The sequence below is a fragment of the Ctenopharyngodon idella genome, chromosome 1, assembly GCF_019924925.1.
Source record: "Ctenopharyngodon idella isolate HZGC_01 chromosome 1, HZGC01, whole genome shotgun sequence".
NCBI lineage: Eukaryota > Metazoa > Chordata > Actinopteri > Cypriniformes > Xenocyprididae > Ctenopharyngodon > Ctenopharyngodon idella.
The window spans coordinates 4,275,416-4,297,294 of NC_067220.1; the positions used below are offsets into that span (position 1 = coordinate 4,275,416).

General features: G+C 39.9%; 2 protein-coding genes and 1 long non-coding RNA gene across 4 annotated transcripts in view; all 3 read right to left on the reverse strand.

Moving 5' to 3' along the window:
- zmp:0000001082 (integrin alpha-D) overlaps window positions 1-724 on the reverse strand; it is a 61,825-nt gene extending 61,101 nt beyond the window's left edge. The window contains 1 exon segment of the mRNA XM_051888438.1: window positions 598-724. Coding sequence (XP_051744398.1) covers window positions 598-673 — 76 coding nt within the window. The 5' untranslated portion in view covers window positions 674-724.
- Window positions 725-1,007: 283 nt separating this feature from the next.
- Window positions 1,008-19,883, reverse strand: wfikkn1 (WAP, follistatin/kazal, immunoglobulin, kunitz and netrin domain containing 1). 2 transcript variants are annotated; one of them, XM_051888451.1, is made up of 2 exons: window positions 19,347-19,883; window positions 1,008-6,820 (listed from the first exon to the last, which is right to left on the reverse strand). In XM_051888451.1, exons 1-2 carry the CDS (start codon window positions 19,530-19,532, stop codon window positions 5,300-5,302), a joined length of 1,707 nt encoding a protein of 568 aa, XP_051744411.1. In that variant the 5' UTR covers window positions 19,533-19,883; the 3' UTR covers window positions 1,008-5,299. The 2 variants fall into 2 exon arrangements, with proteins under 2 accessions (XP_051744411.1, XP_051744421.1); XM_051888461.1 differs by lacking the exon at window positions 19,347-19,883 and adding an exon at window positions 8,696-11,704.
- On the reverse strand, window positions 16,309-19,233 carry LOC127509607 (uncharacterized). The gene is made up of 2 exons (XR_007929288.1): window positions 17,292-19,233; window positions 16,309-16,736 (listed from the first exon to the last, which is right to left on the reverse strand). It is a non-coding gene; the product is annotated as an uncharacterized LOC127509607 (long non-coding RNA).
- Window positions 19,884-21,879: the final 1,996 nt, after the last annotated feature.

Sequence of the window (21,879 nt, forward strand, 5' to 3'; positions counted from 1 at the left end):
TAGAACCACCAAACTGAACGACCAGCTTCACCAGCACTAACCAGAACCACAGAAATTCATTCTAGCTCTGGACATTCAGTCAGTCAGTCAGTATGTCTGTCTATCTAATGGACAGACATGCACAGACAGACAGACATCAGCATTGTTCATCTGCAGTCTGACATTAAATAAAAGAAACAATCACTACCATAAATGTGCAGCAACATCATGAGAAAAGAGCTGTGTGTGTGTGTGTGTGTGTGTGTGTGTACACGTGTGAGTTCCTGTCAACATATCTATAGCCACACCACAAAACCACCACACCCTGTTCCCAACACATACACACTTTATCACCTCAACTTAATGTAAAAGTTAATGTAAATGTAACGAAAGCGTTCTACAAACACACGTCTCTCACACACATGCATACAAACACACACTCACTGATCTAAATGAACACATCAGCCTCGTGTTGTTTATAAAGTTCATTATAATGATTACAGACTAACGTGAATGCAAAAACAAGGAAACTGAACAAAAAATTTTACCTTTATATCAGTTTTTACAAAATGATAATGTGCTTTCTGAATCATTTGAATCTTTGAGGGCATCTCTTACCCCACATGAACAGAATCCAGCCGAGCGTCTCCATCCTGCTGCTGCTCGTCTGTGTGACAAATGTCTTCCTGTTCATTTCTTCATGACAAACTCATTTCCTCATTAACACGCTGTTTCTCACACTTGCAGGGCGTGTGTGTGTGTTTCTCACAGATCGAACAGCAGATCTGCAGCTCTGTAGATGCATTAAGTCATGGTGTTCGTAATCATACTCATCACTGAGGAACCTGTATCTGACCTGAACATCATGTTAGAGTACATGTCCACATCACAGGAAGGGTGTATTTAACACACACACACACACACACACACACACACACACACACACACACGCAGATGTTATTTAGCAAGTTCTCAAACTTGTACAGTGGGGAAAATAATTATTTGATCCCCTGCTGATTTTGTAAGTTTGACCACTTACAAAGAAATTAAGGGTCTATCATTTTTATGGTAGGTTTATTTTAACGGATATAGACAGAATATCAACAAAAAATCCAGAAAAAACACATTATATAAAGGTTATACATTTACTTGCATTTCAGTGAGTCAAATAAGTATCTGATCCCCTGCCAGCAAGAATTCAGGCTCCCACAGATTGGTTACGTGCCCAAGTGTCTCGTCACTTTAAGAAATTACTCCTAAGCTCATTATGAGTATAAAAGAAACCAGTCCACAGAATCTGTATCTTTCATTGCAACATCACCACCATGGGCAAGACCAAAGAGTTGTTAAAGGACGTCAGGGACAAGATTGTAGACCTGCACAAGGTTGGAATGGGCTACAAGACCATCAGCAAGAAGCTTGGTGAGAAGGAGACAACTGTTGGTGCGATTATTCGGAAATGGAAGAAATACAAAATAACCATGAATCGCCCTCGGTCTGGAGCTTCATGCAAGATCTCTCCTTATGAGGAAAGGATGGTCATGAGAAAGGTGAAGGATCAGTGCAGAACTACACGGGAGGAGCTTGTATATGATCTCAAGGCAATTGGGACTCCAGTCCCCAAGAAAACCATTGGTAACACACTACATCTCAATGGATTGAAATCATGCAGTGCCCGCAAGGTCCCCCAACTCAAGAAGGCACATGTACAGGCCCGTCTGAACATCTAAATGATTCAGAGAAGGCTTGGGAGAAAGTGCTGTGGTCACATGACACCAAAATTGAGCTTTTTGGCATCAACTCGACTCGCTGTGTTTGGAGGGAGAGAAATGCTGACTATTACCCCAAAAACATCATCCCCACAGTCAAGCATGGAGGTGGAAACATTACGCTTTGGGGCTGTTTCTCTGCTATGGGTACAGGACGATTTCAGCGCATTGAGGGACCGATGGCTGGGTCCATGTACCATAAAATTCTGGATGAGAACCTCCTTACTTCTGCCAGAAGATGGGTCGTGGATGGGTCTTCCAGCATGACAATGACCCAAAATACTGCCAAGGCAACAAATGAGTGGCTCAAAAAGAAGCACGTTAAGGTCATGGAGTGGCCTAGCCAGTCTACAGACCTTAATCCTGAAACTTCAAGTTGCCAAGTGACAGCCAAGAAACCTTAAGGATTTAGAGAGGATCTGTAAAGCGGGGTGGACCAAAATCCCTACTGAGATGTGTGCAAACCTGGTGACCAACTACAAGAAATGTCTTACTGTACCTCTGTGCTTGCCAACAAGGGTTTCTTCACCAAGTTTTGCTTGGGGATCAAATATTTATTCTGTCTCTATCCGTTAAAATAAACCTACCATAAAAATTATAGACCCTTTGTTTCTTTGTAAGTGGGGATCAAATAATTATTTTCCCCACTGTATGTTGTGCATCAAAGATCCAGACAAACCTTAATACTTACACAGAGAAAGATAGAGGACTGCAATAGAAAAATGGAGGAAAAAAGCAGGTGAAAAATGTTTTCAATGAAAGCCCATTTAACAAAACATGTTTTAAGAACTTTTTTCTAATGTTTCCATTATGAAAACATTATTTCTGAATGTTCCCTGAAAATGTTATTCTTGGCTATGCAAACATTAAGGAACATTCCATTTTATGATTCTTCAAACATTATGGGAACTTTATTTGTGAATGTTCTCTGAACGTTCTGAAACAAATAGTAACATTTAAAAAATGTTAGACAAACGTCCAACTTAACTTTACATTTAATCTTTTAGCAGATGATTTTATCCAAACCGACTTACAAATGAGAACAAAAGAAGCAATCAAACCAACAACAGGGCAACAATATGTAAGGGCTGTGACTAGTCCCAGTTAATAAAGCAAAGGTTTTTTTAAAATAGATATATAGTATAGTAAGCGTTAGTGTTAATGGGTCAAGTGTTGACGAAAAAGATGCGTTTTCATGCATTTCTTGAAAATGACTCTGGTTGAGTTAGGCAGGTCATTCCCCCAGCAGGGAATAGTTCAGGTAAAGGTCTGTGAAAGTGACTTTGTGCCTCTTTGCGATGGCACCACAAGCTGCTGTTCACTTGAGGAATGCAAGCTTCTGGAGGACACATAGGTCTGAAGCAGTGAGTTTAGGTATAGTGGTGGAGAGCCAGTGCTTGTTCTGTACGCAAACATTAAAGCCTTGAATTTGATGCGAGTGGCATTTGGCAACCAGTGCAAGTTTATGAATAGAGGTGTAACACTCTTGCTGCAGCATTCTGGATCAGTTGTAGAGGCTTGACAGTGCATGCTGGAAGGCCTGCCAAGAGAGCATTACAATAGTCCACTCTGGATAGAACAAGAGCTTGGACAAGGAGTTGTGTGGAATGCTCCGATAGGAACGGCCTGATCCTGCTAATGTTGTAAGGCAAATTGTGAAGTTTAACTGATCATCAATCACAACTCCAAGGTTCCTGGCTGTCCTGGATGGAGTTATGGTTGACAAACCTAGCTGAATGGAGAAAGTTGTGATGAAGTGTTGAGACCACAAGCAGTTCTGTCTTTGCAAGGTTGGTTCTTCATCCAGCAAGAAATGTCTGTCAGGCAGGCTGAGATGCAAGCAGCTACCGTGTCATCAGCATTGCAGTGATAGGAAAAACCATGTTCCTGAATGACAGGTCCTAGTGATGATGGAGAAGAGAAGTGGTCCAAGCACTGAGCCCTGAGGCACTCCAGTAGCAAGATGATGTGACTTAGACACCTCACCCCTCCACGACACCCTGAAGGACCTACCTGAGAGGTAAGACTTGAACCACTGGAGTGCGGTTCCTGAGATGCCCTTCATCATGAGGGTTCACAGGAGGATCTGGTGGTTACTTGTGTCAAAAGCAGCAGACATATCAGAAATAAATTAATGTGTTTGTGCTAATGTTTTCAGAACATTATTAAAGACAAGAAACAAAAGTTCTTTTAGTGTTATTGGAAGAATGTCATTTATAACTTTGAGCCAACATTGCCAGAACGTTCCCTGTTAACTGGTTAAGCATAGTGACCATGTTTACCCTCAGAAACAGAGCAGTGCTTTTGAGTCACTTTTCTCCACACTCCCTTTTCAAACGTCAAAAATTTTTGTGCCTCCGAGAATCTGATCATTATTATCCGATCAGTATAATGATGCTGCTGTTGCAACCTAATTTTGAAAAATAAAAATGTTGTATCTATAAAAATATCTTGTACAGTAACTTTTTAATTTTAGCAGATGCTTTTGTATAAAGCCAAATAAAAATGAAGGAATACACAGACATTGTAACAAAGGAGCCAAACTTTCAAAAGTGAAGTTATATTAAACATTTTTATTGAAAAGTTTTGTGGGGAAAAAACAAAAACTTTCTTTTGGCTGTCACTTTTTCTGTAGAATAACATTTTTTTATTATTGTTTAAAACAATTATTAATTATAGAAATCAAATAAACTAATTATAAGAAATATGCAACAGAAAAAAAACATTTTACAATAAGGTTTCATTAGTTAACAACATTAGTTAACTTCTACACTTCTACAGCATTCATTAATCTTTTACTGTTAATTTCAACATTTACTAATACCTTATTACAATCAAGAGCACTGAACTAACATGAACAAACAATGAACTGTATTTTTATTAACTAATGTTAACAAAGATGAACAAATACAGTAATAAATGTATTGCACATGGTTAGTTCATGTTAGTTAAAACATTAATATTAACAAATGAACCTTATTGTAAAGTGTTAACAAAATTTTTTTAAAAAAAGCAATACTTTACTGTTGGGATATTTAAGGAAACGTTGACTCAAAAAAAAGTTGTGTCATCATTTACTCACCTGTAAGACTTTCTTTCTTCTATGAAAAACAAAGGTAGATTCATGAGAAACAGTCACTGTGAGTGTCAAGCTCCAAAAAGCCTATATAAGCACAATGAAAGTATCATAACAGTGGTCCATATGAATTGTGTACTGTTTTTCAAGTTATCTGCAGTCACCATATATTCCTTTGTGTAAGGAACAGACTGAAATGTATTCACTATTCTCTGAAAATCATCCCCTTCGCCATTCAGATCTGACACATTAATGATAATGAGATCAACAGATAAAGAGATGAAACTCTGCACACTTTGTTGGTTTGCATGTGTATCATCAGCAAGGCAGATCTGAGGAACATGAGGAACATCATGTGAGAACTAGTCTTGAGCTTAAAGATCACAGTGCAGCACATAAATATATATATGCATGTATAGTGTGTGTGTCCTCCAACTGAATCCGGATAATGCTAAACCTCCAGATCCGTGTAAAATCAGTCCTGGAATCTCTGCAGCATCTCACAAGTCTTCTTGCCTAGAACCTCGTGGATCTTCTTCAGGCGTCGATCAGATATGGGCCTGACGTAACTATCGGGGAGAATCACGGCCGTGCCGTCCTGCACCTCGCCCATGACCAGCAGGGGGAGCTGGTGGTGCTGTGTGATATTGGGACAGGGGCAGCTCCAGTCCATACGCATCAGCAGCACCTCCAGGTGTTGCGTATTAAAGAGCTGCAGGCCCATCTTCTCATCACGCAGGACCTGCTGCAAATGGAATCGAGCGATTCCCGAGTCCAGCTCTTCAATTAGTTCGGTGAGCCGTCCGACGATGGCAAAGTCACTGCGACAAAGACTCGCCACTATCTTTCCTCTCGGCCGGCAGTTTTTACACGGACGCCGCTTTGGCTGCGGGCAGCTGGCTTCGCATTCTTTACGCGTGCGGAAGTTGTTCTTGTTTCCATGGCAGCCACCGTAGACGAATGCCATGCACTGCTTCATGAGGCTGTTGTAGGCCCAGCGAGCCTCCCAGTGTTTACAGGGTCCCTGAACGGCCGGCAGTGAGCACACACCCAGCCCTTCACGCTGACAAGACGCCCGGCACTCCTCATATGTCTCGAAACGATTGCGGCCGCCCTCACAGCCTCCGTGCGCAAACGCGTGGCAGGAGCCCCGGGCCGCGTCGTAGAACCAGTCTACTCGCTTCTCGCCGCACTCGCCCCGCTCCACGGCCGCCAAGCAGTCGGCCGGCGAGAATGGGCGTCCCAACAGCAAGCCTGCCTCGGGGTCGTCGAAGAAGTCCTCATTGTCACGTCTGACGATGGAAAGCGGGTAATCGGCTCGCAGCACGCCAGCGGAGTTCCGCGCGATGCAGGTGTAGATTCCAGTGTCCCACATCTGGGCATTATACACCACGAGCTGGCCGATGTTGGTTATGACAACATTCCCATACATCTGGTCCGGCCGCATGACGATTTGCTCATGCACCTCAGACTGCTTCTCCCAGGTGACGTCGGGCTTCGGGTGGCCAATCACATCGCAGTGAAAGCTGGCCGTTCCGCCCAGGTAAATGACCTGGTGCTGTGGGTTGGAGTAGAGGGTGGGTGGAAAGGGCTCGATGTCGTCAGCGGTGGACGTGGGTTGAGCCGTGGTGTCCTGCGGCAGGGGGCTGGCGTTCGGGCCGGACAGGTGATAACGGCAGGTGACCACGCTGAGCGTGACGCCCTGAATGCAGGCCTCCGCATCCATGTAGCAGCGGTTGAAATACGTGAGGCCGTCGGAGGCACACGTGAAGCTGGGTTCGCTCTCGCAGCGGTCCTGACATTTGCATACCGGCTGCCCCTCCCACACGTCACACACCGCCCCCTGCTGGCTGCACACGAACTCATCGCAGCTGGCCACGCCTCCTGCCGGAACACCCGCCCCCGACTGGCCGTCATCACCGTCAGAGAAACGGGATGCCACACAGCTCAGCAGGCCGCACACGTTAGTACAGCACTTCTCAAAGGCGGCGCAATCCTGCAGAAACACAAACACCAGTTAGTGCAGCCTTTCAATTAACTATTGCACTTATATCCAGCTTTACCCCTATACGTACTCATGTAAAGAGAAATTTAGGCTACTATATAGCAAATCTCGAATATAGTCAGCCAACTCTAAACAGACTTTTAGGGTCATTAAAAAAAAAACTCTGCACATCACTTTGGTGTGGCCAGTGACACAATAGTGCTATTTAAGGTCTTGCTTACTGTGGACTGAAGGGCACAGGTCATCATTGGTGGTCTGCTACATTTTTCCAGTCAAAATGCCAGTCAACAAAAAAAGAGAAGTTATTAAATTTCTTACTAGGTCAGTTACAAAAAGTTACAAAAAGAATACCTTTACAAACTTTTACCGTTTTATCAACTCCTTGTCATCATTTAACGCCAATACATTATATTTTCATGGGAAAGTGCGCAGCCTCCTCTTCTCTGCTGCCATCTTGTTACTCCTAACCTGGTTAGGAGACCTCTCCAGCACTCTTAAATAAATTAAATAAACCTAGTCTTGACACTTAAGGGCCTTTATGAATCACACTTATTCTTAAGTTTAGGAATAAGAGTAAAATTACGTCATTCTTAGAATTTTGACACACTTAATTTTTTACTTTGAGCGGCTTCATACATATGGCCCCAATTCATGACACTGTGGGTCCTTCAGTCGGACACCACACAGACATCTTAAAAATCATATATAAGAATGTTTGACAAAATCTTAAAAGTCACTATAGTATGACCCTTCCCTACACTATACCTAAACCTACATGTCACAGGAACCTAACATAATTTTAACATTCTTATATATATATATATATATATATATATATATATATATATATATATACAGTATAAAAGAATGTTAAAATTACGTTAGGTTCCTGTGATGGGTAGGGTTAGGTATAGTGTAGGGAAGGACAATAGTAAATTGAGTCAACATAGACATATATTCAACATATAGTCTCATATAAAAGATTTTGTCCTGGTGGGGTCCAAGTAAAGGATATAGTAAAGGATAAGTAAAGTAATAAATACAAGTACACACACACACACACACACACACACACGGTCATGTTTTGTCAACACACCAGAAGCGACACAACATTACCGAGTAACACCAAGGATCTAGTTCGCCCAAAAATGACTTCTGGCATCTTTTAATCACAATGAACTGACTATATTAAAAAATAACTTCGCTTTTGCACTGAAGATGAATGAAAGTCATAAAGGTTGAACTGGGTTTGGATTTGGAATAATGCAGATATTCTCAAAACAGCACAGTCTGACTCATTTAGTTCTTCTCAAACACAGTGCAGCTCTTTAACACACCCACGTATATCAGTCTTTGATGAACAAAAGCACACAGATGTGACATGCTGAAAAACTGCAAAACTTGTTTTAAATTGAGCTAAAATTGCAAGCGACTTCCTGTCTGTGTCTGAGTGTGTGAAAAATGCAACACGTACAGGGGTTTAGGCTGCAGGGTGTGAATTCAGGAGAACAGTTACGAAAACCCCCGCAGATCTGAGTCAAAGTGCCATTTCAAAATGACGTGTTCTTCAAACCTCCTGTTCATCAGTGAATCCTGAACGCTGTTTCCACACTTCATGAAGCAGCACAACTGTTTTCAACATTGATAATAATCTGAAATGTTTCTTCAGCAGGAAATCAGCATATTAGAATGACTGCTGAAGGATCATGTGACACTGAAGACTGGAGTAATGATGCTAAAAATTCAGCTTTGATCACAGGAATAAGTTACATTTCCAGGTCACTGTACGAGAGTCCATGTTAAACTCTGCTTATCTCAATGTTCTACTGTTAGTGTTGTTATTAGAGAGCATCTGTGTTTGTTCACCTGGTCAGTTTGGCATTCCCTCTCACAGGTGCTCTGCGCGTCCACCCACAGGTTCAGGTTGATGTGATTCGGACAGACGCCGGGATGATCCGGAGCGGCGGATCCGGCCGCAGCTGCGGGCCAGAAGCACATGAGGAGCAGAGAGCAGAACGGAGATCCAGAGCCGCTGGAGAACCGCATGAGTGTGACGTCCAGACAGTCCAGATCCAACACGAGTCAGTCTGTCCCGCGGGGGGTTTTACGAACGGCACAAACAACTGCACAAACGTCGTTAAGAGATGAAAGAAGCTGGATCATCTCTTCTGTGAGCGTTCGCCTGTGTTCTGACTGCTGTGTGGCTTCTGAGACTCATGAAGCTCCTCTCTCAGGCTTTCATATGCAAAGCCCGCTGGGAAAGCAAGTGAAGGCCAGTATCTGATGGGATCTCTTTGTCCTACCAGGAGCTCCAGGCCTTTCATTCGCTGACCGCGGCCATGACCTTTGACCTGAGCGGGTCACGGCCCTCCAAACCTCCAGACTGAGCCTGGCTCTCACACAAACCTGAGTTCAAAACACGCATTCAACAAGCAGCTCTGATTTATGAGCACTAGTTTCATCTCAGACCAGTGACTGGTGCAACTGGTGTGGAGTTTGGAAAGGATTAAATTGAATTAAATGTAGTTCCAAACGTAGGAGCCTAAACATTCAGTCCTGTCAATCATCATTACGAGGGTATATAAGCAGCAGTCACTGCGTCATCCAAGCGACAGTTCTCTTATTCTCCCTCTGCACAGTTCTGTTATAAGGGGGTTTAGCTCAAAGCTCAAGCCGAGCCTCAGGTTCAAGCCTCCTTCGAGGACAGCAAGCTAAGTTAGTTTTACCATTAACCATTAAGACTGAATGGGCAGGCGAACTTGTGAAACCACACCTTGTTTGTTTGTTGGCCAGAAGAGAACTGAAGAGAACTGATGGAGTTTGGTTTCCTTGACACTATGGCCTGCTTAGTTGGGGACACTTAACTCTTTTCTTGCCATTGATAGAATTTTCTATCAATCTATATTTTCACTGTTATACAGCAGGGGGTGCTGTTATGTATCTTCCGAAAAAGTACACAATCTCCGGATCAAAATACTAGTAATGAAAAGTTCAGATCATTTTACTGATCTTTGAATCTCGTTTATCAAAATGAACAAATATTTTTTCAAGTCATTTCAGCATAATATAGTTAAAATGTTTATAGCCAAAAACAACTACTTATGCGATGTTGATCATATTTTGATAAAGAAACTATGCTACCAAGGCCAAATTATGACAAACAGAAACCGAGTCTTCAGGTTTGAGTCTTTCGTTCTTTTGTCACATGATCGCTTCCCATCTCAGTATCTTACAACAAACAACATTACATTAGTATTACAACTGTATGTTGTTATTATATGCAGGTATCTTTGCTGTATCAAAGTGATTTTCCCCATAATAAGGATAAAGTTTAAAGTAACCAACTCTTTATTACCACATTTACCATCATGACAGAAATTCACAAATGTATAAATTGTAAGAAATAAAAAGCTACAATGAGAGACCAGAAACGCATCGCATAACTGTAAGAGTTTAAAAAAAAAAAAAAAAAAAAAAAAAAAAAAACACCTACCCGTGTTTGTAAGGAAGTTTATCATTAACTGATTATTAACTGATTTCTGTATCAAGTATGGCTGTCGCGTCACGTGACAAAAGAACGAACGACTCGAACTAATCAATTCTGTTTCCTGTACAGAAGCTGTAGGATGTTGGGCATGCGCAGTCAACCCAAAATGAACGAACCCCTCGATGAGACAACTCGATGTTCCCGAATCATACTAAAGATTCATTCAAACTGAACGAATAGTTCATGAAGAAGCAGCAGAAACAAGTGAAAGAAGCATTTCGTATGCACATGTAAAGTAATGTGATCAAACATTAAACAGCATATAAATCAAAACTGCCTAACGTTATTGAATGAAATGTTGAACCCATGAAGAGGAAACGACTGAAGCTTTGAGAGTGTTGATGGACTCGATCTGCTCCATCTGTGTTCTGATCATCTTTCTGAATCCCATCCAAGTCTTTGGCAAAAAACATGATTTTCTCAAATTTTTGTTTCAAATGTTGCCGTTTTATGAAACTTACCCATATTCAAGCATTGATTAAAAAAAAAAAAAAAAAAATAGTATGCATGAAGCTAGATTTTTTTTTTTTACTTTTTTTTTTTTTTTTTTCTTTTACAGTTCCTCTTGATTGCTAACACACTATAACTGATTCCTTTGGCACAGTTTCCCAAACCAATTATTCATTTCTCAAAACAAAGACACATATCAAACTGTTTAACACATTTCGCCTGTTTTCAGAGGGATTGGCATGATAATGGGTATGACAGTGATGTATTTGCTCTTGGCTGAATAGATCTGCTACGCTGCTGCTGCTGCAGAGCAAGTACAGAGACTTACTACTGCCAATACGTTCACAGACATTACTGTGAGCATGTAAGACTGTCTTAGGGAGGTAGAGAAAGTCTTTGTCAGAAGACCAAGAAACTGCTATAGTACTCTATGCTGTAATGAAATTCAGCTGAAGGTGCAAAGGGTGCTGAATTTATATCTTTATTTTTTACTGTACAGTAATTGACAGTATACTGTATTGTGTTGCATACAGAGTTATTAAATTCTTTGCTATTTTTTCTCTAATGCTCTTCTTCTACTGTAAGATCACTTTACAGTTGAGTAATGAAAAACCAGTCAACAATTCGATCTCACCGTGAGCTCCCAGGACACTCTTGATGTGGTCACAATGTGAGGTCACAGCGCCCTCACTGTGTGCTCAAACTGTGAGATTACACACTGTAAAATCTAATTAGTCATACTTAAAGAAGCAGGCAAACCGATTGCCTAAAAAAACGAAGTAAAGTGAAATAGGAAGCGTATGTTGTACAGACAAATGCTTAGTTACTTAACTTCTAGTTTAGTTACATAACTTCACTTACACAAGAGTTCTAGAAGCTAAAAAAAAAGTACTGTAGAGAATACTTGATAATTCACTTTAAATAAAATTGAATTGTTGCTACTGTTGTGTTTTGCATGCTGAATGTTGAAGTCTGTGTGACTCAAGCATGGTCAACTGCAAGATATTGTCACAAATATCGAGGGATTATTTCAACCCGATTACAATTTCACAAGGTGTTTATGACAAATGTAAGCAATAAAATTGTAAAAGATCATTATTTAACATGCAAAATAGAAAAGCTCATGATTTAGTTAGAAGTTAAGTCACCTTTTAAAAGCAACCTATTTATTACTTCCCTTCCTTTGAAACCAAATACCTGATTTCTTGTTGCATCGCTGCATCAATAGAAAGATAATTATAATATATAAATGAAGTTCCAAGTGCCCAACCGGAGGCAACACTAATCACCATCACGGTGAGTTCAAACAAAAATATTTTAGGAAAATCAACATCCATTTATGAAGACAGTTTGTGATGTTCTCTCTAATTTTTTTAGTTGTATTGACAATTTAACATTCAAGATGACGGTAACAATTCCACGCTGAGTGCAGAACACAACTCTACAGCACAAACGGTTTGCTAACGAATCCTGCTGTGTCCACAGTTTTCCATTGTTGAGAAACAGGAAGTAGAATGCTCTCACTAGTGTTCACTGGGCAGGAAGTATGTTTTTGACTAGAATATTTGATTGAGGTTCGTACAAGTTGATGTGTAGTTACGAGATTGTGTTTACAGAAAATGATGCATTGTTTTCATGAAAAAAACAAACATTTCCTAAATCAAGAAAAAACGAATTACTATTATTTTATTATATTACTCAGTATTATTGACTTGATTATACTGACACTATTGGATGAGAACTGAACTGAGCTGGATGACAACATCACTGTTCTTTACAGAGCTTTAATATTTGATTAAATTTACACAACATGTGTGCCCGCAACATATTAGCATTTTACTTCAAGTTAATATGTCATGATCACGACAAAACTAAGTGAACCAAACATGTCCCCTCCTGGTCACCGTACAATACAGACCTACGGTTGGTCTCTTTTTTTTTAAAGACTCTCAGCAGATTATTGCAGAAGTCAAAGCAGCTTAAAAAACTGAAAGTGTAAAAAAATTTTATAGAAGTTTAAGTTTACTGTAAAGCAAATTATATATTTTAAATATATATTTTACAAATAATTTGGACTCTAAAATAACTAGAAAATCAAAGCCACATATCTAAGTCATGTTCCATTGTGATGCAGTTTAACATGGTTTTTATAGGACACATTTTGAGGGTTTAAGCTTTTTGAATGATGTGTAATTTATGATGATTACTAAAATACATGATAGGGTAAAAAGGTGATAAACCACAACCAAGACACCGACAGTTAAGGGGCAAAATATAAAGCATTTTGTTAATTAATTTATGTATGTCTTGTGATACTACTATAAAAACATCAGTCGAACAATAAACAGAGCCATCAATATCACTGTAGGAGCCATTTATAGGTTTTGCCATATTGTCTGAAGTTTTTCCCTTCTTTCTTGTGTGTTTTCTCTCTGTGTGCGCCCTCTACAGGATGAACCATAGGATAAAGTCACAGGTGATAATGAGATCTGATGGGAGCACACAATCTTTAGGCCTGTTTTGAACTGCTTTGTATTTCAGTTTTTTGTGTTTATATACATCAGTTTATTTTGATTATTTTGATTAACATTCAAGATTAATAAACAAACTGATCAACTGTGAAGCTTGTAGAAGTCACTTCAAGTGTCTAAAGACCCGGCTTTGAAATCACTTGGATTTGGATAATTTGAGGGCAACAAGGAGTACTAATGATCGCAGACAAAGTGTAATTTGAGAAAGACACCTTGTTGAGATGTTTAAACATGAACATGCCACACGTTTGAAGAATCAGTTGAGCTAGACATTTTTGTGTCAGGAGACTTATGATGATATTTTGAAAAACAGAGGAAACAATATAAATAAATAAACACTGTTGAAGAAAGACAAAATATGAATATTCAATGAATTAATATTTTGATAAAGAACAAGACGCATTTGAGTTGAAAAAAAATCTGTGATAGCACCAGAGGAGTCAGCGAAGAGTGCAATGAAGATTCAAAGTGTCCGTCCTAAAAAGAGCCTTTTTACTCAAAGCATTCAAAATTCCCAGAGCCAAAGGAAGGCAAACTCGTCCGAAACATCACAAAGCTGGGCCAGTCACCAACAGGTTCACTTGTATCTGCTCAAACAGAGACACGTACTGCCTTTAGAGAGGAGCGGCAACATCTTGAACCAGTATCCAGTGCTGTCCAAGCACCAGGACCTGATGTGCAACGCCACCCGGTGCAAGTGCAGACTCACGCACCCCGCATCTCAAGCACACAGATCAAGGTCTCAGCCAGCACCTCAAGTGAATCAAACACCTTCACAAGACACCACTTTGTATAGTATTCCACAGAAACAAACCGATACCAACACTCGAGTCAAACAGACGCTTTTGTTCTCTTTGCCTCCTAAGGAAGTCAAAGTCATTGATGGAGATCAGTTATAGTTCAGAGCATTTGAGAGAGAAACTTGCTTCTAATCTTACTTCACTGACCATTTTGCCTCACAAACTCAGAGAAAGACGGCAAATTGAAGTTTTTGAGCTCCATGAAAGGGGGAACAGTAATGTGAGATTCTGTGACCGTGTCAAATTCATTGAGAAGCAAGTCAACATATGAACCGACCCAGTTTGGCAAGATAATTGATCAGACTGTCTGAAATGCTGCTAAAACAAAATCTGCAGTCAAAGCTGGGAAGCCAAAGTCTTCTAGCAGCAATTTTGCCACCAGAGTATCCATGGAAAGTCCACAATACCCAAATATGCTTTCCACTTGCCTTTTCTGTGCAAAGGAACATCTGTTGGATGTCTGTTCTCAGTTTAAAAGAAAGATGCACAAAGATAAAATCCAGTTCATAAAGGAAAAGAGAATAGGCTTTGGATGTCTTGTCCGAGGACACCTGTGCAAAACATCAAATCCAAGTTTGCAGTCAAAAACACCCAACAGTTCTGCTGCAAACAATGTCAAGTGATTCCTCACTGTTTTACAAGGTTCTCAGTGTGCAGAACTCTCCCACATGAAAAAGACGACCCACTACAAGAAGAATTCAACTGGACATCACTCACTGACCACACTTTTTGCTCTTTTTTTCCTTTTGAAAATTCAATGCAGTGTTCATTCAGCCAATCAGTCAGCCGAAAAACCTTTAACACAAATACAAACACCGCTTTAAGAGCACAAGTAGATGCAGTCAAATACAAAACAGGATTCAGTGCACACAGGATTTAAATGCTTGATTTTAAATTACCAAAAAAGAAGATTTTAAAAACATTTGCCTTTTATAACGTTTAATCTAAATATATATTTATATATAAAACTAGTCCTTCATCCACAACCCAAAACTAATACAAAAAGTACGAAAGCTCACCGCTACTTCATTGTTTAATTCTACACAGAAGAGTTTTTTTCTTCAGTCCAAATAATGGCATGTTTGCAGTGCTCACTTTCCAGTCCTGCTTTCTGCTGCTGCTCTGCACCGAGTCTGTAGCTGTTGCCAATTCAGGGGCTGCACACTTCGAAGTGCAGAAAGGGGTGGGCCTTTGAAGTGGAGGAAGGTCTAACTGAGGTGCAGGGTTGCCAGGTCTGCACAACAAAACCATCCCAAAAGTAGCGTAATCACGGCACAAGTGTAAAAGTAGCCCAATTCCAGACTTGGCAACAATGAGCCGAGTGTTGTTACATGGCTAGCGGCTGTGTGACAGCTGACAGTATGCATTTTAAAAAGGGAAAGGGATGCAGAAAAGTTTTATGACTTTCTATTGGGTTTTGACATGCTTCACTGCCAGCGACGACGGGACACTGGACCATATAAACAAGTAAAATATGTATGGCTAAACTGAATATTGTGACTTATTTCGTTAGCAACTATTAGTTAACCTTGTTTGTTTTTTTATGTTAAATGAAACATTCATATTTATACATTTACTCTGTATTTAAGTCAACTCCACTCCATCTCAGAGACAAATATTGTATTTATAAAAAACTGATGTTTTGGACATCATGGATATTACAGTTTGATTTAGATATTAGCCTACATATTGGTGAAACCGGGGAATTGCTTACATTTGTATGAGTTCACACAGAACTCCTGTCGCCACCGGCGTGCAATGAATTATGGGATAGGGTAGACCGCGAAGTGTCTTGAGATGGACGCTTCATTCCACGGGGAAACGGAGAGGGTGCATTTCAAGTCACTCTCGAATTATGTCAGCCCTCATCACACCGCGGTGACAATCGCACTTCGAAGGCCATTTTTTTTTCTCAAGAAGAGAAAACAGTGCAAAAAATGGGTACATTTATACATTTTTTTAAAATGTCACTTTGTCAATGAAACAGTCTAATTTCTGTACAGCTTATTTTTGTGATGTAAGTTAAAAATGAAATGCATAAGTTGTATAGGCCTACAATATTTATTTTTGTAATGTAATTTATTTGTAAATGAGCCGGAGTAATTTCTGTACATTTTTTATGTATGTTCACATATGTAAATAAAAACTTAGTAATTGTTCTGTTCATTGTTTATTTTTTATGCAACTTATAATTTTACATGAAACATTATACATATACAACATATACAATCATTTTTTCATCATGTAAGTTAAATGTTTTTACATTAAAATACATTGTTTTATAGCTACATTACTTAAAGCACCTTTTACAACTATTTACAACAGAACTTAGGTTTAACATCAGAAAAACAACATAACATTTTCAATTAACAGTAGGCCTTATATAAAACAGAACAAAGCATATTTGTGTGTACTTTCATTCGGCTGAGCGGAGCTGCTGGACCTGGATGGGCTTCAGAGACCCTGGTAAGGCCTCTCTGCCGGTGGGACATCATCTGGGACGAGTGCTTATTTCCACTGTCCACTGCGTATCTACCAACAGGTTTGCAGGGCTGACTCAATCGACGACTGCCACGTCACTGAGATATTTTCAGAAAGAGGGAAGAATAAAAGAAATTAACTCACAAACTCAAATCAAACCATAAAATATTTGAACATGCAAAACAGATCTATGGTCCATTCAGATTTTGTGTTGGTCATCATAGCTTTAAAATTCTTGCCTGTTACAAACAGTCATGCTCAGCAGGTATATTTTAAGGTGTGTCAGTGCAAGTTTCTTTTAGTTAAAATAACTGAAACATGAATTTTAGTCTGGGACTAAACATTTTTAATGTTTCTTTTCTATAGTGTTCATATTTTTTCACTAATATGTAATATCTAAATCAAACTGTAATATCCATGATGTCCAAAACGTCAGTTTTTCATAAATACAATATTTGTCTCTGAGATGGAGTGGAGTTGAATAAAATCCTAAAGTACTTTAAATTTAGACTTAAATACAGAGTAAATGTATAAATATGAATGTATATATTTTAACATTTAACGTTTCATTTAACATTAAAAAAAAGAAACAAGGTTTACTAATAGTTGCTAACGATATAAAAGTCACATTACACAGTTTAACCATATTTTACCTGTTCATATGGTCCAGTGTCCCGTCGTCGCTGGCAGTGAAGCTTGTCAAAACCCAATAGAAAGTCATGAAACTTTTCTGCATCCCTTTCCCTTTTTAAAATGCATACTGTCAGCTGTCACACAGCCGCTAGCCATGTAACAACGCTCGGCTCACTGTTGCCACGTCTGGAATTGGGCTACTTTTACACTGTAGCCGTGATTACGCTACTTTAAGGATGGTTTTGTTGCGCAGACCTGGCAACCCTGCACCTCAGTTAGACCTTCCTCGTGATGGCGAGATGAAGCCTCATGAAGCATTGAAGCTTTTCAGCCAAGAGGTTCACAAAAGGGTTCATTTCTCGAGGCTTCATTTGCTCACAATACCACCTGGTGGTCAAAGAGTGTAAAACAAGCAGATACATTACAGATGACCTGATGTGATCTGTGATACACTTTATTTTGCGCCAGTTAAGGCTTAGAATAACGGTGAAGAAAAAAATCAATTTCCACATAGACTAATCTGTTTATATGAATATAATGTGTATTTTCTGGTGGTATATAATGATTGTATAACATAACTGTGTAATAAACGTATTGGCTTCAAATGAATGGGACTATTAAATGTGTTTAAATAAATTCTTTGGTCATAATAGGCAGGAGGGGCGATTATTATTATTCTAAAAACACATTTTGAGGGGATCCCATGGGTCGCTTATATATCTGTCAAAATGTTATTCGAACCGCATCCTGAACAAGTCAGGTGGAAGCGAGGCTTCGAACGTCATTGGTCTAAAGCGATACGAGCCTCGACACGCGCTTCACTGAAAGCTTCCGGGATTTCTCGACACACGCTCCGAAGCTTCGGCACAGAACTTAACATCACTACCTTCCTCCACTCCAAAGCCCCACCCCTTTCACGCACTTCGAAGGCTGCAGACCCTGAATTGGGAAACAGCCTGTGTCTACCCTGCTAATGATCAGATCAATTTCACCTGCTGCATTCTGGCTGGGAGGGGTAAAGCCGGGTTCACACCGCATGCGTCAGCAGAGCGTATTTTTTTTCGGCGTGCATGTTAACCAACGGATGCATTCACACAGGCAGCAGGAGCAGCGCGTAAGCGTCAAGCAGGAGCGTCGCGTAAGCAGCAGTGAAGCGGGGGTTTCGGCGCCGAGTCTATTTTTGCTGCGCCGCTGACGCTCAATTAAAGTGAAAGCACACTTTTGATGGACAAAATAAATACAATTTCACACAAAAAGTGTTCAAAATGCACAGAATAAGCATGTCTAATGTGTTTTAACAAGAATTTGATTATGACAGAAAAGAAAATTAAGAGTCAAAAATAATTATAGAAGATTTACCCATTTAAACTTGTTTTTAATTATTCAGTTTGGGTTAAAGTATGGTGTATTATAAAAAACTAAAGTAAACTAGCCAGAAAATATTATATATAAACATTATTTTAGTTATTACACAGAGATATATAGGCAAATCAAACCCGAGTTTGCTGTCTTGTAAAACACAAATCTTACCTCATTCATGTGCAGCAATGGATGACACGAGGCTTTTATTTATTTATTTACGTTTATGCGAATGTTGTACACCTCCCCATGTTAACAAACTTTCAAGACTATCAAGTTTATAAATTACCAACTTATAAAAACAAATTTATAGCTGTCTTTGTGAAAAAAAATGCTCACTTTATATGTAGCTTCGAGCCGCTGCTGTGACGCTGTGCAAACGCTTCCAGTGTGAATACTCGCGCGTCTCTGCAGCTGCAGTGACGATGTAGTTACGCTTGCAGTGTGAAACAGGCGTAAGATAAAGCCAATCAGGCATGGGGTGTCTGGTTTGGAAGTGAGTGCACTACATGGGAACAATTTCATTGCCCTTCCAGATGCATACACACAAACCTCCATGCCTGTCAATAAACACAACATCCCAGTGGTGTAGTGGTGCCTGGAGAAGTGGGTATACTCTTAATTTTCTCCCATGACATTCAGAGACAGGCAAATGATAATTTCAAGCCCTGACATATGTTATTAACATAACAAGGTCCTGTTGTTAAAGCGCTCACCTTGGTTGACGTCTTCATTCGCAGTTGCAGTTGAAGAGGCATCCTCTCTGACTGGTGTGGCGCGTGGCTATCGTCAGATGAGCTGCTGCTGACTGACAGCACCGAGGAAGCATTGCGAGGTCGTTTGTAATTCTGAAAGCAAACTTTTTTTTGAGTAGTTCGCTTCATTTTTCCTGTTAATTTCATTACGTTCCAAAGGTCATATTTTGAAATGGCGTTAAGCCATTAAATCATTAGAAATGTTATGTATGTTTAATTTGGAGAGCGCCCTCGTGCAGAAAGTCCAAATATGCCTTACAGAGGTAATGTGACTTATGACGTCCCAGGATATGCCTAATACAACTATCGCTGTAGCTGGATAAATAGATAGAAACGCTTTGACATTAAATATGAAGACAAAAAAAAAAAAAAACCACAGGACTGCGACAATAAATGGTTTATCTGTGTTCTTCAAGCCATCTCGGGTATTTTTAAAAAATATATTTATGATGCAATGCTAATCGACATAGCATTAATTATATATAGACTACTTCAAAATAATATACTGTCTGCCTCATTCTGTGATAAGAATTCACTTCAAGATACAAAATGAAAATTATTTCAAACTCTTATGACGTTTTGAAGTCAGTTTGGAGTAAAAACATGTAATGTTTGGTGCTTTTTGCTTTATATTCGCTATATATTATCAACTATATAAACTAACTTCACAACTTTCACTTGCACTGATAGAGAAAGATCATTTCTTTTATTTGTCCTCTTTCACAGACAAGTATTTTCCATTAGTGTAAATGCGTTTAAATTCTTCATTTTCAGCAAAAGAGTTTTGAATCGCGCTGGCTCTCTCGCGAGACGTGAATCACAGTTTATTTCTGTTGCAAGGCATGTGATTGGCTGTTCACCACTGATGTCACACATTCATGTGCACGCGCTCCACAAACTCAGGATCAAAGCCTGAGTTGACAGAGAAAGTTGATGATCAGCATCATGGTACCAACAAAGCCGGATTGGAGAGGTTTGGTTTTGTCAACTCGAAACTAATCCTATAACCTTGAGTTTGTTCAACTACCATCATGGTACAGGCCCGTGATCTACGGTTTGAAAAAGCACGTGACCAAACAAAGCGTCGGAAGTCCGTGACATAGGGAATCACTCTTGTCTTGGATCAATACAGTTCTATCTAATCTGATCCTGATCTCCATCTAAATTAATTTGTGACAATGAGACCACAACTCGTGTCATGTGTAGCCTGGTCAACGGATTCACATATTGATCAATAATATAATATAGGCTATACAATGATGTGATCATAATTTGGATGAGCTGTTTAACCCTTATGTTCTGTTCGGGGTCTCTGAGACCCCAGCAATAAAACATGATTAAATGCATTTTCCTTTTATGCATCAGGTGAAGCGGTAATTTTTTCAAACCAGCTGTCCCGACTTTCCGATACTACATGACGTTCCAAGCTTCAAACGCCATGCCATTTCGATACAAGCATCGGTACAGTGTGTGATACAATAGTGCGTTGAAAACTGCGTCGGAGCACCGAAGCCCCAGTATCAACCGTCCCATCACTAGGCCTGGCTAACGCGGGTCTGTGTACCGTAGTGGTGAGTGTTGTGCATCTTGCCATGTATGGAATGGTTTTCTCAAATAAAACTCGCTTGGTCGTGAGACAGATGGATCTTTGTGCTTTTTTGCTAATCGTGCTTTTTTCCATCCAAATAGATTCTGCTACATATGGACTGTGTAAAACCATTGGAATTGCTCGTCGGCCCTGCTATATTCATCGTTCATCAAAGCGATTCCTGAACATAAACTGGACTTCGTCTGCTTCCATTCCCTCCATCTGGTCCCACAGATTAAGCACTCGGAAGTCGTCCTCTACACTCACACATCGTAGAGTTTGCTTATCCGCTCTAAGGCCAATAGAAAAGACTAGAAATGACTCTGTGCTTAACAAGAGTGTGCAGCAGTGTGGTAATTTTGTCCTACTCAATACTCGCTCTTTGACTGGTAAAGGAACATTTCTCCGGGACCTCATCTCTGATAAGAACTATGATATGCTGATGCTCACAGAAACCTGGCAAACATCCAATGAACTCAATTTGCTCTCTCCTCCTGGTTTCAGTGTTTTGACCTAGCCCCGGATTGGAGGCAGGGGTGGGGGCCTGGTGATGGTCTATCGCCAGAGTCTTCATATTGAACTGTCTGCTTTCCATGATGTGACATCATTGGAATATTTGGCTTTTAAAATCACTGGCCACTCTATCCTGCTTATAATACTGGTTTACCGTCCTAGAATGAACATCCAATTTCTATCGGATTTGTGTGAATTGCTCACAATTGCTTCTGCTCAATCTACAGCACTGTTATTGCTAGGGCATTTCAATATTCATGTTGATACTGATACTGTACATGCTCATGAATTCATGTCTGTTTTGGACTGTTTTAATCTGCAGCAACATATTGATTTTCCAACTCATGTTCGTGTTCGCTGATGACATTCAGATTTATTTTATCATACCTCCCA